General features: G+C 37.6%; 1 protein-coding gene across 1 annotated transcript in view; it reads left to right on the forward strand.

Annotated features, from left to right (window-relative positions):
• Positions 1 to 12127, forward strand: part of GBE1 (1,4-alpha-glucan branching enzyme 1) — a gene marked incomplete at its 5' end in the record, with an annotated part of 179229 nt that overhangs the window by 140227 nt on the left and 26875 nt on the right. Inside the window, 2 exons of the mRNA XM_082496920.1 lie at positions 3290 to 3474; positions 4603 to 4731. Of these exons, the coding sequence (XP_082353046.1) occupies positions 3290 to 3474; positions 4603 to 4731 (314 nt within the window). The remainder of the gene's footprint in view (positions 1 to 3289; positions 3475 to 4602; positions 4732 to 12127) is intronic.

A 12127-nucleotide genomic window follows, 5' to 3' on the forward strand; every position in this document is an offset into this window, starting at 1 on the left:
ATTGTTCTCTGCCTCCCCCACATTAGTTCCATTGTCTTGATTTGCATCATTTGTAGCAGCTGGCTTCTTGTCAATCTGTAGTTTGGACCTTTACATCAAACAGCAAATTAATTACAGGAAAAGAAATCCCAATGGTACTTCTATGCTTAGAGGCTTTCACAATTGTCAAGAAGTGAATGTTGATGATTCTTGTCAGAAATGAGAAATGGAACATGGGAAGGGGGCAGCGCACGCTTCACAGGTACCATTAGTTCTCTCTAGAAGTAAGCGTCGAGCAGTTGCCTCTACCTTCCCTTTCCTGGGCCCTCCCTCATTTGTTATAAAGTTAAACTAGGAAAAAATAGCAATTGAAAAAAAATACTGAGATATGTATTTTTTGGTAAAGGATGCATAGCCTTAATGTGTCTCAAGTGCAGAAGCACTCTGGGAAGTTTATTGGAAGGCCTGTTTGTATCCTAAATATTAGTTCTTTTCCCCTATATCACATCTTGACAACATAACCAAAAAAGCCTACTTGAATTCTTTCTGTCATAACTAACCTGCTTTGCTTTCTATAAAGAGAAGTCAAGAGGCCCTTTTAAAATCAAGTAAATGTACAAAAGGCTGACGAGTGTGTTGTCCAGAAGGTGCCCATAGAAACAGACGTTTAAAATGTGAGCAGTGTTTGGACCCTCAGCTTCAGCAAGTAATTTAGTCTTCTGTCAAGTTGCTGCACTTTGTTAAATTTCTCTTCTTAATGGCTATTAGTAATGGTTCGGAAATTAATGATGCTTTTGTATTTTTTGCTGTTCTTTAAAAAAACCAACGAAACAACAAAATGCAGTGTTCAAATAACACTAGTTACTGTGGTGGGGAAATAGGCAAAGCAAGTGGAAATGGGGAAGTAGGTATATGGTATAAACATGAGGGAGATATGCTCTACTTACAGTGAAATACTCTATTGAAATGATGGGCTAGTTTAGTCTAATTTATTTGCTATCTTCTATTGCTTATTTCCCCCATTTTTATGTTTTTCTTGAACAAATAGGTAAGATTTCCTTGGCTGTCTTTTCAAGATACACATAATCTCTGACTTTCTGATGGTTTTTGCTATCCTTAGCTGAGCTATCTCATGTAGTCTATCTTTTCAATAGTGCACAGATCACAAAAGAAGGTAATACCTTGCCCAGCTCTTAAGAGAATATTGAATTTGGTTAGATACAGTGTCTGTTCTGTAGCAATATCCTCCCTCATTTTCCGTGCCATATTGTTAGCACAGTTTAAGAGCTCAGTCCAGCATTATTCCAAGGTCGTTTTCAAAGTCCTGCTGTGATTCTGATTCTTTTATGTTTGTCTCTGGTTTTGAGCTGAATATGAAATTTAGTGGTTTAGCTTTTGAATGGGAAACTTAATTTACAACTTGTCAGTTTGTTTACAAAACGGGTACCACTGTGAAGGATTCTCCTAAATATATATGCAGCCTTTCTCTTTTGTTCTCTGCTCATTTCTTTGTTCCCGCAAAGCATGGAAATACACAAAAATCACTTCGACAATCTAAATTCATAGCTGTCACTGCTGACCGTATCCTCCGGGCCTTCCAGGCTGCGCTGGCTGTGCGAGACGGCAGATGGTGGCTGCACATGCAGGGTACCCATCCAGGAAACAACGCTTGCCTTCTCTCAGCATCGCTGCCCTTTGTCTGCCCACAAAACTCCAGTTTATTGACGAAACTTGAGTAACTGCTTGTAGAAATGTCAGGATCTTTTTTTTTAAATAGAAACCCTCTTAAATTTTATCATGTTACTTCCCCATACCCATATCCAGGCGCACCATTTGTTGTCTCTGTTTTATGGTGAGTCGGTGTTACGTGTAATCTCTGAAATGTTTGTGATGAATCAACCATCATTGGCTTTGAAATGTGTGTTTAACTTTCAAGGTACTTAAACGCTTTTTAATCCTGTGTGGATAGAATAGTCCAAAATGACTGAGCGTCTGCTAGGCAGCAGGTTATAGCACGAGTTAGAGCCATTAAGTCCATTTGGATTTGTCTCAAACTGTAATAATGACAGTGTATAAAACAAGAAAACATTGGATACATGAGTCATTCAAAATACTCTGTCCCGAATGTGATGTTGCTGCATATCTTCAGCTTTGACAGCTGCGATTTGCTTTGGAGATTCTACATAAGAGAAGCTAAGCTTTTTTGATTAAATTACGACTTTTTCCCTTCTTTTTTAATGGAGTGTGATCTAAGTCTGAAGAAACCTATTCCCTGGCTTAAAGTGAAGACTATTCAATGGTTGTGTGAGCTAGGTAATCATTATGAGACTGTCAAACTTGTGAAGCATTACTGCTATAGAAAACCAAACTGAAATACAATGGTTTTTACACAGACTCAAAGGGACCTGAAGCAGTGGAGACACATAGGAGCCCAGAGCACAAACGTGCTTCATCCCAGCCTGAACTGTGTGTCTCGTGCTCATAACACTGAGTGTCATGTTTGGAAAAGGAGCTCCCCTTGCAAGGTTGATGAATACTCATAGATCCCTGAGTTGTCACACCCCTAAAGTCACTTGTTTTCAGTACCAAATACTGAGTGCATCATCATTAAACACTGTGCTTTGCTCTCTATAATCGAGCCTGCTACTTGAACTAGGATGTCTTTTTTGAATTTTTCTAGGAAGTGAGGAAGTGAGATTCAAGTCATCTTTTTAAATAATTACTTTTATACCACTGGAAACAATGACAACAGTATTTATAGTCAGGATAAAAAGTAAAAAAAAAATTGTCAAAGTGCATCCAACTCGTTCCTTGATTGTTTGAAGTTTAACTAATAAAATGAGAGATTTCTGTCTCTGTGGTTATGTGAATGGTAGTGCTGGTTTCTGTTAAGTGCTGTAAAACAATGGATTTCCGCAGTTAAAGTGATGGGTTTAGGTTTCATAGTGATTCTAAAACTTGTATCCCAGTTGACTGAATTTCTGTTGCCCTTATTAAGGGATGGGAATGAAAATTTTTTATGCATGGATGGCATGATAGCATAGAGGTTATAATTCATTCACGACTTTATACTTCCCCTGGAGTCCATGGATATTTTGCTCTGATAGTTTTATTGGCCAAACAAACCTGTTAACAAGCGTGAAAGCTCTAAGAGACATTTTATTATTAAAATGACTAATTCATATATGGAGAATTATTCTTTGGAATTTAAAACTTGTAGAAAGGAAATATACTTTAATTTATTTTACTTTTGCGGTTTTAGTGTGTTTTTAGCAATGATTTCACAGATACTCAATATTTTTAAATACAGGTAACGAATTTGGACATCCAGAATGGCTTGACTTTCCAAGAATAGGGAATAATGAGAGCTACCACTATGCCAGAAGACAGTTTAATCTTACTGAGGATCATCTTCTTCGCTATAGATTCCTAAATGCATTTGATAGAGATATGAATAAATTGGAGGAAAGATTTGGCTGGCTTGCATCTCCCCAGGTAAGCTGGATATACTAAATGATAAGTTTTTAGTCACCAGTTGGGTACGTGTCCAGAATAACAACAATATCAAATCTGCATGCAGAAATTTTAAACAGCACTTTATTATGCGCTGCATAATGCCCCACCATATATTTCAAGTTGTCAAAACATGTCACTGAAATATCTTCCACAGATAATAGAAATCTGAAACAGTCTCATTTTAGCTTCATAGCAAGCCCTTTTCCTATTATTTTTGCTATTTTTATTTAGTAACTGCAGATTGGATAAAGCAGACTATAAAACTGTCTGTAGTCCAATCCAAGGATTGCTTTGGGAAAGTGTAAATTGTTCTGACGATTTACTTCTATATAAATAATTACTCTGTTACTGAGAAAACACTTCCAGCAGAGTGTAGTATAAGTTATAGTCTCCCGATCTTCAACCTGTCACTTTTGTCTTTGCATTTTTGACCCAAATATTGCACTGTGTATTTTTTAATATTTTTTTATTAAAGCAACTCAATTACTGTAATTTCTCAGTGTTTAATTATTTCATACTAGCAATAATCCACTTTAAAGAATTTTTTTTAAATGGAAGTTAGTTATTTATTAATGGCTTTAGCAAATAGAACAAAGGTGGTATGTGCAGAAGGTTAATGTGGTTTATCAAAGCTATTTCTCACACAGATTTTAAAAAACAAACAAAAAACGTATCCAGTCCTTCATTTTCTAGATTACTAACAATAGATGTGATGCAGATCCCCATGACAAACAGATTGAAGATTTTATTTGATAAAAGGAATCCATTTTTTTGCTGAAGGACAGTGGGACAAAATGACCACGTTACAAATCTTTGAGCAAGAATTTTTCAAGTGCTCTGTACCTAACATGCTTCTACCTCTTTAATTTTACATTGTCTTCTAAAAAGTAAGCCCCAGTTTTGTAATCAAAAATTTTATATGACATTACATAGGTAAACGATGTCAATTTGCATGTTAATGCACTCAACTTGTTTGAATTTTTGACTGTTTTACTTGAAACAAGGTATAGAAGCAGTGGGTTTTTTCTTTTTTTTATTTTTTTTTGTTAATTCAGTTAGAATATGAAATATTTTATAGTATTGGATTTTTATTGTCTTCTTTCCTAGGCCTTTGTGAGTGAAAAGCACGAATCCAATAAGGTCATAGCATTTGAGAGAGCAGGTCTCATTTTTATTTTCAACTTCCATCCGTATCAAAGTTACGTGGACTACAGAGTGGGTATTGAAACTCCAGGAAAATATCCTTTTCTTTACTATGTACAGAAAAGCTTTAGAAGTTGAAAACTTACTTTATTTCTGTTTTCTAATATGAATGCAAACTGTAGTTAAAAGGTAAGAAAACACTTATTTGTCAACAGTATAATCCTGCTTTAATTCTTAGTGTACACCAAAAAAATAATTTAGAAATTTGCCTTCTTCATAAGAGACCATTTTGTGGAACACTAAAGTAGAAAGTGTGATTTAAAGATTACATGTTCGTTTCCTTGTGATGCCTTGCTTTTTGGAGTTATGTTGAGGGATGAAAGAGCAAGCAACTCCTACTTGTTAAATAAACTACAGAAGTGACCCCAGTAAGATGAGGCTGTGCACGCTGTCGCAAAGGACAATGCATTAGCATAAACCTGGATCAGGAATGTTGTACAATTTCTGTTTTATAATTCGGTGGACTAAGAATGTGCTCTTAGCTCAGCTGAGAAGCCGTAAATGATTACTCTTGAGTAATTGACTGGTTTTGCGTTTATGTCCAAATTCTTAGCATTGAGGGAGATGAAAAAAATTAATGCTTACTTGCTGGAGGAATTCAGCTTGCCCAAATTCAGTTTGTTTCAAGTGCTTTGACAGCCAGAGTCTAGTGAATCTTGCTGTGTCATTATAGAGCACTGCAGTTCCAAAATTTTGGCCTACTCTTTATTTACCACCATCTTCAGTAAATCACTGCTGTATTTCAGTTGCTTTAGTTCAGTGTGGGACCTTATTACTCTTAAGTCCTGAGCACTGCTGACCTGACCTGCAGCGTCTCAGGCCTTAGCAGGATTCTGGGTTAGAAACATCAGGTCAAACTCACCTCTTCAGCGCTTTCTTCTGCTACTTCTGTGCTGCTACTGGAAGTCCTGGAAAAGATAGAACGGAGTAGTAAATTGGAGTAGTAAAATCTTAATCTGGTGTTGAGATATACCAAAACTTGTCTGTCATAGGCTTCAGGTATCCGCCCATTTCAGTTGATGCTACTGCACTTCATCTCTCTTCTATGAAATGCTTTGACTTCTACGTATGGAAAAGGTGTAATTTCAACGTTAAGGACTACAACATGTTACAGAATTAGCGTGCCTTTTTTGCTCTGATACTTGTAGGGATGCAACTAAATCCAAACCACATTTTGCTGTTCACTTTCTGCCTTTCTATTTCAAGGATGCTCGAGGTTCAATTATCAGAAATGCTTAAGAAATATTTCCAAGAAATCTCACTCTTTGTAAGTTCTGTATCACTTATTTTTCTCTTTTCCATAACGTGTCTTCATCAGGCTTGTATTTAATTGCGATTATATGTGAGGCTGTTTTCCTAATTTTGTTTTCTGGTTTGTGCTAAATGAATTAAATAACTAAGCATCATTTTTCTGTGTGTGCCCTGCACACATTGTTATAAAAATTCTCCTCCTTGGCACTTAGAGGTAAGATGGGACTAAGCTGTGCTCTGAAACTGTTTGGGCTTTCTTTATGTTTACAGAAATATTTTTATGACCAGTCTGTTGACAAAATATGTAATATAAACAGCCTTTTGGTTTTTATTAGCGCATTTCAAATATATCGGCAATTTCAAAAATATTGTATATGTATCTATTTTACAGCACCAGTATCTTCTTTCTCCTTATAAATTAGGCATTTATGGATTGTATAGAATCCTGAAGGGGTTGCTCCTGTTTCAACTCAGGCTGCTTTATAGTAGCTCTTCTGCAACAAATTGCCAAATCTGCTTTTCACTTGGTTTACTTTGCAAATCAAGGCCCAGTTGGGTTTCAGTAGGCTGGTCTGATGCTAGTTCACTCTGAGCATTGAAGTAGATTTCTACTGTATCTTGGCCAAGAAACACAGTCATTGCGAATTGATTTTTTTTAATTTTTTTTTTTTATGGAAGCAGAAACTCATTGGAATTTTTTTACTATTCACTTAATAGATGATGAGGGGTTTTTTACATCCTTTGTTTATTTTGGTTCAGTGAAATCATACTGAAACTTAGCAACAGCTCAAGTGTGTTCAAAACAAATATGATATAAACAAGGCATAGAGATGTTATGCAGTTTATATCATATTTTTAATATGTTAGTGCCTGTGCACATCCTTTTAAGTGTGCTGTATAAATTTATTTACATCATACATTATATAGTTTAAATTTAAATTGTTAAAGCAGAAAGATCTGTACTAGCTTTTCATTCACTAAGCTAAAGTTTTTATTGCTAATGGAACTGCCAGTTACGAACAATGTATTTGCTTTTATTAGGGTGCTTTGCCTGACTAACCCCTCCTGCCCCAAGCAAAGAGTGCATTTTGTGGTTCTCTGTCTTCAGGGTGTGACATGCTCTGCTGCCTCTGGCAGGAACGGGTGGCTCTAAATGCTGCCGCTGCTCTTACTTCTCTGTGAAACACAGTGCACCTTCGCTTCTGAAGGCCTTGTTCTTATGGTTAAAGAAGTCTGTCCCGTTTTATGGTATTGTATTGTTTGCAACTCTGAGAGGAAGAAGATCTCATAATTTAGTGTTCTCACATAGGAATCTCAAATACAGAACATTCCCAAAAATCACCTTTTCAACAACCAAAGGCTGTTCTGCCGTTCAGTGAGACCTGGACAGGCTAGAGAGCTGGGTGGAGAGCAATCTAATGAAGTTCAACAAAGGCAGTGTGGGGTCCTGCACCTTGGGAGGAATAGCCCCGTGCACTGGTACAGGTTAGGGGTTGATCTGCTGGAAAGCAGCTCTGTAGAGAGAGACCTGGGAGTCCTGATGGACAACAAGTTGACCATGAGCCAGCAATGTGCCCTGGTGGCCAAGAAGGCCAATGGTATCCTGGGGTGCATTAAAAAGAGTGTGACCAGCAGTTTGAAGGAGGTCATCCTCCCCTCTTCTCTTCCCTGGTGAGGCTACATCTGGAGTAGTGTGTCCAGTTCTGGGCTCCCCAGTTCAAGAAAGACAGGGAACTGCTGGAAAGAGTCCAGCAGAGGGCTACAAAGATGATCAGGGGGCTGGAGCACCTCTCTTGAGGAAAGACTGAGAGACCTGGCTCTGTTTAGCCTGGAGAAGAGAAGACTGAGAGGGGAGCTCATCAATGCTTATACCTGAAGGATGCCAAGAGGAATGGGGCCAGACTCTTTTCAGTGGTGCCCAGTGACAGGACAAGGGGCAATGGGCACAAGCTGGAACACAGGAAATTCCATCTGCCTCTGAGGAAAAACTTCTTTACTTTGAGGGTGGCAGAGCACTAGAAGAGGCTGCCCAGAGAGGTTGTGGAGTCTCCTTCTCTGGAGATAATAAAAACCTGCCTGGATGCGTTCCTGTGCAACTTGCTCTAGGTGAACCTGTTCGGGCAGGGGGGTTAGACTAGATGATCTCCAGAGGTCCCTTCCAACCCCAACCATTCTGTGATTCTTCCTCTATTCATTTTATTCTGTGACACTTCAATGCATGAACCAGGGGATATTCCAGAAAATCCTCTGGAAAGAAACTGTTGCCAACTGGCAACTGGCCTGATTTAACTTTTGATTTTTAAGTCTGAAGGTAAGAACCTTCTCTTCCTTCCAGTATCTCAAATTCTGAAGATGCAAATAATTCTGAACAATATACGTAGTTAGGCAGATATATCGGAAGAGATTGTGCAAGTTCTGGTTCACAAAGCTGGCCTGAAACTATCTTCAGGTTTCAAAAGCTTCAGTGTTTTGCATGGTTTGTCCCTCAAGGTGAACATAGCAGTGATTCCTATGCCAGGAGAATAAAAAAACCTGCTGTCAGTTGAAAAAGGTATCTCATAAAGACACTTTGCTAGAATTAGGCATGTTTGAACAAATAATTTAGCTGCCCTAAATGTTTAGATTTAGCTCAAAAGCAGACTGAATGTAACTTCATCAGACTTTCCTGAAACAAGATTTAGGAAGTTGTTGCGACTTCTGTTGATTGTTGGAATAAAAATCATAATATTTCTTCTTAAACTGTTGTGCATAAAGAAGATAAAATAACAAAGGAGTGAAAAGGAAAAAGCAGGTTAAACTTAGGTCAAAACCTTTTGATTTGGATCTGGATCATAAGTTTTTTTTGTTGTTGTTGTTTTTTGCTTTTCTCTTTGGCCTTTGAAATAAGTCTCATTTATGTTAATTAAGATCTCTTTTTCTCTGGGAAGCATATTTATTATCTGTATGAAAAATGTCACTGTGTTCTTATCCAAGGCCATCACATGGGATGAACAGTTCGAACTTCTTTTCTAAAGGAAGTGCTTCTGACTGTATGTGTCAAATAAGACAATGTACCCTGATACCTACATCTCACTTCTGTTTAGTGCCTCTTTCTAGCAAAGTCCTTGGACAATAAGTTGTCCATAAACACCTTGAACATAGCTGAACCTTCCATTTCTGTTCTGTATAGGAGAAAGCTAAGCAATACTGTATCTAGCAATTGCATTCTTATTATCTATTCAATGATAATGAAGACAGAAGCCCTCCATTATCCCATTCCTTTGTGTAAAAGTTTGCTTCTAACCCAAGGAAAGCCCCAGAGTTGTGGACCTACGATCAAGTAGTGTTAGAGAACCGCTGAAATCTTAATAATAGCTGGTATGTGATGCGCTTACATGCCCCTCATCATAATCGCTTATTTTCAGGAAACCTCATGTCAACTAAACTAGACATAACTAATACTTTGGCATTAGGACTGACAAGATGCAGATAGTCACTGAAACACTTCTCTGAAAACAAACTCAAAGCAGAATCATGTTACAGCAGTTCCTTAAGCATCCTCTACTTAGCTGAGTAGTGATAGCTAACTGTATGCATAGTTGTAACTGACAGCAAATTTGAGGTATTGTAGCATGTGGCAAAGGAGAGTAACTAAAATTGCCTCACTTCTCACAGATGAGGAGCCCATGTCTAATACTTACGATTCCGTTTGCCATGGCACGCCCTAAAGGTTATGTATCCTGTTCATATCTCCTCTGGTTGCAAGATCAAAAGGCAAAAGTTTACATGTGGGAGACAGTGCTGTTCAGATTTGGATCTACTTATTTTCTCTGGTGTTGGTAACTGTGGAAGCTGTTAGCAGAGAACAGGGGCTAACTTACAGTATTTCTGTAATCTTTCTAAGACTGGTAAAAGTGAGACAGTGCAACAGAAAAGCATGGCATGGTTTCCAGAGCGTGAAGGAGATTGAGGCTTGTTTTGGTGCTTCAAGAAGGATTTGGCTTTATTTTTAGAACTGAAAGTTAAGGGTATCAAGTATCTTATCAACTGCACAAGTCCATAGGAAGTCCACTTCATATTCCACTTGACCAGAAGAGATAAAAGTTGTGTTTCATTTCTTTTAGACATGCTAAGGCTTTCCTGGCTGAGATTTCTAAACTATTAATCAAGAATAGCTGACTTAAACAGTACTTTGCATCAGCTTATAGACGACAAAAAAAAACATGAAGCTTTCTTACTGAAGCTCGCAGTCTTCTAGAGTAGTCTAACATTTATAGTATAAAAACGATGCGGAACTGTTCATAGTGTCAGTTTTTAAATGAAACATACCCCAAAGTTAACAACCACTATTACCCTCCTATTCTTCTTGCTTTCAGCATTCTTTCTTCTTCCCTGCCAACATCCAGCAGGCTGAGTTTTAGTATCTATTTTCTTTAAATATTTTGGGGTGTTTTAAAGTTGACTAGCTTTATTTCTAACCTTTGTCCTGCAATTAAAGCCATGAATTTTATGTATAGTTTTGTTATGGAACCTTTTAACCTGAGATTTTTAAAAAGTGTGCACTATAAGCGGGAAATGTAGTGACATGTGACGTTAAATCTTCGGAATAAACTCTCCACTTTGAAAGAAGTTTTTTACAATCCATTTGGAACTTCAACATGAAGCAAAAGTACTGAAAAACAAGAATTTCTTGTCATGCTGTTTGGGTTTTTTTTAGAAATTGGTGGATTTTTACTTTGATACTCCTAAGGCAGTTAAAAATCCTTGTTAATGAAAAGTTTATCTGAATGTTATTGGGAATTGTGGGAAACGTGATGATCCTTTCACTAGGTTTAAGTTTGTTTAATGAATTAGTCAAATCAGTGCATATAGTGCTTGTTGTTAAATTTGCCTTTATTGAGTGGATGGCTTTGACCTATCTGTATATTGTAGTAATATATATCACTAAGCTCTTGTTGCTAAACATAGTTTCTCAGATATGTTACCAGGTATGTTAAAAGATAGAGCTTTCTGTCTCTCTGGCCTACATTTTTGTAGGTGTTCCTCTGTTCTGTTCTCATTGAAAATATCATTCTCCTCACAGGTGTTCTTTATTTGTAGGCTGTTGGCCTAGCAAACCTTATGTACTTTTATAAGAGGAGTGGTCATCAGTAGTCCTTCTGGTCCCACTTGGTTTGGAAAGTCTTTTTCTGAGCAGTCAGCCAGTCAAAAAGGTATATGAAGATTCACAGGTGGCTTGGAGTCAGTTTTTCCTTCCCTTTTATACTTCAGTCTTCTCTCTTGACTTACTTTCCTTGACGTTGGGTTGCTCCATTCTACTTCTTGTTCTCCTAAGATGATGTACCCTAGTGTGAGACGTTCAAGGACTGAGACCTTAATTTTATACGTGAGCATGGAAGTCTGTAAATGTTGCTGAGTGGTATGAATTGCTACTGACTTACCCCTATTTGTATCTTGACATTTCATGTTGTCATATATTGCTGAAGTGCAAGCAGTAAAAAAAAATGTCATGGGAATAAATGGTTACTTTGTTAAAAGTATTGCCATTTTTACATGGCATAACATAGCAAAGCATTGTAACGCTAGACTGAATGAATAGCTCAGTCGAATACTTATTGTTGGCATGAATTTGGGGTGAATAAATACAAAGTCAGGGTTGTTCACAAGCAAATAACTAGATGAGACCTGAGGTGTCACAAACATTGTCATCAAAATGGTGCAAAAATATACTTTAAAAAAAATATTAATTCAGGTGCTCTGATATTTGCAACCTTCACCTAGCGCTTCTAATGAGCAAATAAGGTCACTTGAATGAGTCAGTGGCATGCGATTGCTGAAGGCAAAGAGGCTGCTTCGCAGGCTGCTTTGAAGTGCAGTTATGTAGCTGTCCCTGCCTGTTAGAATTCAGGGGGTATCCAGCACGTGGAGACTTTTAAAAGACTTAATTTGGGATCAGCCAAATGCCAAATTCTATCAAGGTAGTTGATACATTAAGGTTAGTAGGTGTGCATAAGAAATATAGCACGCTAATGCGGGAATGCATCTTCTGTCTGTGTAGGAAAAAACGCGGGTTTCCAGCACTACGAGTCTGTGTAACTATTAAGAGCGGCATATGCCATTGCCCAATTTCTGTTTCATTACGTGAAGGAAAAAGGAAAACATTTCTATGCTTATGCTGGAATTTTACTTCATAAATTAT

This window comes from Vanellus vanellus (assembly GCF_965231255.1).
Source record: "Vanellus vanellus genome assembly, chromosome: 1".
Classification (NCBI taxonomy): Eukaryota; Metazoa; Chordata; class Aves; order Charadriiformes; family Charadriidae; genus Vanellus; species Vanellus vanellus.